This window comes from Nicotiana tomentosiformis, chromosome 11 (assembly GCF_000390325.3).
Source record: "Nicotiana tomentosiformis chromosome 11, ASM39032v3, whole genome shotgun sequence".
Taxonomy (NCBI): Eukaryota; Viridiplantae; Streptophyta; class Magnoliopsida; order Solanales; family Solanaceae; genus Nicotiana; species Nicotiana tomentosiformis.
In genome coordinates, this window is record NC_090822.1 from 33,364,703 (window position 1) to 33,369,832 (window position 5,130).

General features: G+C 44.8%; 1 protein-coding gene across 1 annotated transcript; it reads left to right on the forward strand.

The window, feature by feature from the left end:
* Nucleotides 1-2,764: 2,764 nt before the first annotated feature.
* Nucleotides 2,765-4,349, forward strand: LOC138901231 (uncharacterized). The gene is made up of 3 exons (XM_070188977.1): nucleotides 2,765-2,923; nucleotides 3,651-3,774; nucleotides 3,928-4,349. Exons 1-3 carry the CDS (start codon nucleotides 2,765-2,767, stop codon nucleotides 4,347-4,349), a joined length of 705 nt encoding a protein of 234 aa, XP_070045078.1.
* Nucleotides 4,350-5,130: the final 781 nt, after the last annotated feature.

A 5,130-nucleotide genomic window follows, 5' to 3' on the forward strand; every position in this document is an offset into this window, starting at 1 on the left:
CTTCTTCGCGTTCGCGAAGGTACTCTAGCGAATGCGAAGGGTAAAACGGGGCAGGGTAAATCTTTTCTACACGAACGTGGTAGCTAGGTCATGAACGCGAAGCAATAGAGGGGTGCTTACCCTTCGCGAACGCGGCCAGCTTCTCGCAAACGCGAAGCTTGAGGGGCATGGGGGAGGGGACACACGTTCTCCTACGCGAACGAGATCACTGCCTCATGAACGCGAAGGCTAGGGGGAGCAGCCTTCGCGAACACTAAGGAGGACTCGCGAACGCGAAAGCCATTTAGGCTGCTGCACATCGCGAACGCGGCAGGCCCTTCGCGAACGCGAAGAAATCCTGACGCCCAGACCTTAAAACATTTCAAAAACGGGATTTTACCCATTTTTCATAAACTCTCCAATAGAGTTCGGCCTAGGTGCGATTTTGAAGGAAAAACTCAACACCATTTCATAGATTTGTACTCTTTAACTCTTTTTCTTCCATTTCTAACATCACCCATTAAATTGTCTAGCCCTAATCTTTGTTCTTTCATGGTAGAAAACTAGGGATTAAGAAGGAATGGGGGGTTTTGCAAATTGGGGATTTAGACTTCAATTTGGAGTCAGATTCTGAAACTAATTACATAATCGGGCTCGGGGGTGAATGAATTTTGGTCTGAATCTCGGGTTTTGACCAAGAGGGATCGGGGTCGATTTTTGACTTTTTGGAGGAAAGTTTGGGAAATCTAAATTTATGCATTGTAATTGATTTCTTACGCAATATTTGATATTATTGAGTCGTTTGTGGATAGATACGAGTGGTTTGGAGGTGGATTCTAGAGGAAAAGCAGTAATTGATCATTGAGTGTCCCTTGGAGCGAGGTAAGTGTCGTGGTTAACCTTGACTTGAGGGAATATGACTTGTTTGTCTATTTGCTACATGTTTAAATATTGGGGAACAACATATATATGAGGTGACGAGTACTTATATGTTGTAGTCGGGTTAAATCATGCGGGTGGGGCTTGGTTTCTTTCAATTATAGCTTCCTTTGTTCATGTTATCCATGTTTAGACTAGTATTGTTAAATTGATCATTCTTATCGTGTTTACGGATCTTCTGGTGATAATTGAGTATTGATTGCGAAGTTGAGGTTGATATTGTGGAACCAAATGTTGAAGTAAGGCCTATACTTGTTATTTTATCTCCCTGTTGTTATTTGTTCATTGCATTATGGTAAGAGAGAGTATTAATGCACAAAGGGTGATGTCGTGCCATATTATGAGTGTTAATGAACGAATGGTGATGCCGTGCCATATTGTGAGTATTAATACACGAAGGGTGATGTCGTGCCATGCTATGAGAGTTAATGCACAAAGGGTGATGTCGTGCCGTTTCTATTGATTTTATGATGAAGTTGAGAGTAAAAGCACGAAGGGTGATGTCGTGCATTTTTCCTTTACTGTGTTTAATTATTCTTATTGGTTCATAGTATATTGGCTGTTCAAATTACCATTCTATTTTAGTTCTCTATCTCGTATTCCCCTCAACATGATCCCCCTCCCAATAGTGCATATTTAGCTGTTATTTGTACATATATTGTTAAATTGCACAAGTTTGTTTTGTAGGTGTCTTGTCATAGCCTCGTTACTACTTCGTCGAGGTTAGGCTCGACACTTACCAGTACATGGGATCGTTGTACTGATACTGCACTCTGCATTTCTTGTGTAGATTTTGGTATTGGTCCTAGTTGATCGAGAGAGTAGCAGCTCAGACTGGTTCATCGGAGACTCAAGGTAGATTTGTTGGCGTTCGCATACCTTGAAGTCCCCGTCTATCTTTTCAATTTTTATTACTGTTTCTTTCCTTCAAACAGTTGTATTTCTTTCTAACTTTTACTTGTAGTAAATCCTAGAAGTTCATGAATTGTGACTCCAGATCCGGGTGGTAGTAATTAATGAAGTTTTTATATTATTCTGCACTCGTTATATTTCATTTTAGCTTCCTTGCTGTTATTTACTGAATTGAATAAGGATTGACTTAATAATTCTCTAACGTTGGCTTGCCTAGCAAGTGGAATATTAGACGTCATCACGGTCCCGACGGTGGGAATTCTGGGTCGTGACAAGTTGATATCAGTGCACTAGGTTGCCTAGGTCTCACAATTCACGAGTAGGCTTAGTAGAGTCTGGATGATCAGTACAGAGACGTCTGTGCTTATCTTCCAGAGGCTATGAAGTTTAGGAATCATTCCACTTCTATTCTTCTCTGTCGTGTGATTTTATTCTATTATTATTGATTGAAATCTTCTATTCTTGTCCTTCCACAGATGGCGAGAACATGTATCGCATCTTCAACTGAGTAGCAGCTAGAGCCTCCAGTGACAGCTCCTACGAGGGGCAGAGGTCGAGGCCATGCTAAAGGCGGAGGCAGGGGCAGGGCTCAGCCCAGAGCCCGAGCAGCAACCCCAACAGTGGAGCCTCATGTAGAGTTTGACGAGGAGGTTCCAGCCCAGACTGTTCCTACCGGGCCAGCTCAGGTTCTAGAGGGGTTCATCTCCATCCAGTGCTTTAGGATGCTTTGGTCCGTTTGGTGGGCCTTATAGAGAGTGTGACACAGGCCGGTACCTTTCATATGACACCAGCCGTCTCTCAGGCTGGGGGAGGAGCACAAACTCCCGCTACTCGCACTACGGAGCAGATGGCTCCCTAGTATCAAACTCTAGTAGCCCCGCCAGTTGGGATAGTTCAGTCGGTTGTTGCAGCAGAGGCCGGCGATGGGTCGGCTATGTCTTCTGAAGCTTTATGGAGATTGGACATGTTTACCAAGCTCTTTCCAGTTTATTTCAGTGGTGCTTCTTCAGAGGATCCCTATGAGTATCTTGACAACTGTCATGAGGTTCTACAGAACATGGGTATAATGGAGACCAATGGGGTCGATTTTGCTGTATTTCAGATGACTGGTTCCACCAAGAAATGGTGGAGAGATTATTTGTTGACCAGACCATCTGGATCGCCTACTCTAACTTGGGACAAGTTCTCTCAGCTCTTTCTAGAGAAGTTTCTCCCTATCACATTGAGAGAGGAGCATCGTCATCAGTTCGAGCATCTCCAGCAGGGCAGTATAATTGTTACCTAGTATGAGACCCATTTTGTGGATTTGGCCCGTCATTCTCTTCTTCTGCTTCCTACCGAGAGAGAGAGAGAGGGTGATGAGGTTTATTAACGGACTTGCTCAGCCTATCAGATTGCATACAGCTAAGGAGACTAGGAGTGAGATTTCTTTTCAGGCGGCTGCCAATGTCGCAAGGAAAGTCGAGATGGTTCTTGCTCAGGGAGGTCAGGGGTCTAACAAGAGACCACGCCATTCTGGGGGGTTCACCGGTGCCTCATCTGGAGGCAGAGGTACTTTTGGTAGAGGCCATCCTCCTAGGCCATTTCATTCAGCACTCCAGGCATCCCACAGTGCTTCAGGTGGACGTGGCCCTCATATGCCTTATTCCGACCAACTAGCCTATAGTGCACCACCAGCTCCTATTAGTGCATCTCTGCTCCAAAGTTTTCAGGGTGATTACTCAGGTCGACAGGGTTAATTTCAGTGTCAGCAGTCACAACAGCCGAGGTCTTTTTATACTTATGGTGATCCGAGGCACTTTGCTATATTTTTCCCTCAGGCATCGGGTAACTCACAGCATCAGGGTTCTCTTGCCATGGTACCAGCACCAGGTGCTTCACCACCCGCTCAGCCAGCTAGAGGTAGGGGTCAAGCAGCTAGAGGTGGAGGTCAGGACATTAGAGGTATAGGTCAGGCCGCTAGAGGTAGAGGCCAGCCAGCTAGGGCCCGTCCTAGAGATGTAGTTCAGAGTGGTGGGGCCCAGCCCCGATGTTATGCTTTTCCAGCCAGGCCTGAGGCTGATTCATCTGATGCTGTTATCACAGTTACTATTTCAGTTTACAGTAGAGATGCTTCAGTTCTATTTGATCTAGGTTCTACTCATTCCTACGTGTCATCCTATTTTGCTTCATATTTGGTTGTGCCTCATGATTCTTTGAGTGCTCCTGTGTATGTGTCCACACTTGTGGGAGATGCTATTGTTTTAGATCGTGTTTATCATTTGCGTGTGGTCACCGTTGGGAGTCTTGAGACTAGTGTAGATCTTCTACTTCTAGATATGGTCGATTTTGATGTTATCTTGTGTATGGATTGGTTGTCACCTTATCATGCTATATTGTATTGTCACGCTAAGACGGTGACCTTAGCTTTGCCGGGTTTGCCTCTATTTGAGTGGAGGGGGACTCCTGGCCATTCTACCAGTAGGGTTATCTTTTATATGAAGGCTCGGTGTATGGTCGAGAATGGGTGTCTAGCTTAATTGACTTATGTTCGTGATTCTAGTGCAGAGGTTGCTATGGATTGAGTACCAGTTGTTCGTGAGTTTCCACAGGTGTTTCCTGCATACCTACCGAGGATGCCATCCAACAGGGATATTAATTTCTGTATTGATTTGGCTCTGGGCACTCAGCCCATCTCTATTCCGCCATACCATATGGCCCCGTTAGAGTTGAAATAATTGAAGGAACAGTTGCAAGATTTGCTTGATAAGGGCTTCATTAGACCTTGTGTCTCGCCCTGGGGTGCACATGTGTTGTTTGTGAAGAAGAAGAAAGATGGATTGATGAGGATGTGCATAGATTATCGGCAGTTGAACAAAGTCACCATCAAGAACAAGTATCCATTGCCGAGGATTGATGACTTATTTGATCCGCTTCAGGGTGCCAAGGTGTTTTTGAAGATTGATTTGAGATCTGGCTATCATCAGTTGAGGATTAGGGCATCCGATGTCCCTAAGACAGCTTTTCGGACTCGGTACGGGCATTATGAGTTTATGGTGATGTCCTTTGGGTTGAAAAATGCCCCAGCAACATTCATGGATTTGATGAACCAAGTGTTCAAGCCCTATTTGGAATCCTTCGTGGTCATGTTTATTGACAATATATTGATCTACTCCCGTAGTCGAGAGGAGCTTGAGCAGCATCTTAGGATTGTACTTCAGACTCTAAGAGCCAGCCAATTATATGCTAAATTTTCCAAGTGCCAGTTTTGGATGGATTCAGTCGCTTTCTTGGGGCACGTTGTGTCAGCAGTAGGGGTGT

Coding starts and splice junctions, on each gene's coding strand:
- LOC138901231 (XM_070188977.1), top strand. CDS start 2,765: ATGTCTTCTGAAGCTTTATGGAGATTGGACATGTTTACCAAGCTCTTT. Junction 2,924..3,650: donor CCAATGGGGTCGATTTTGCT/GTATTTCAGATG, acceptor TTTTTCCCTCAG/GCATCGGGTAACTCACAGCA. Junction 3,775..3,927: donor TGGAGGTCAGGACATTAGAG/GTATAGGTCAGG, acceptor TTACTATTTCAG/TTTACAGTAGAGATGCTTCA.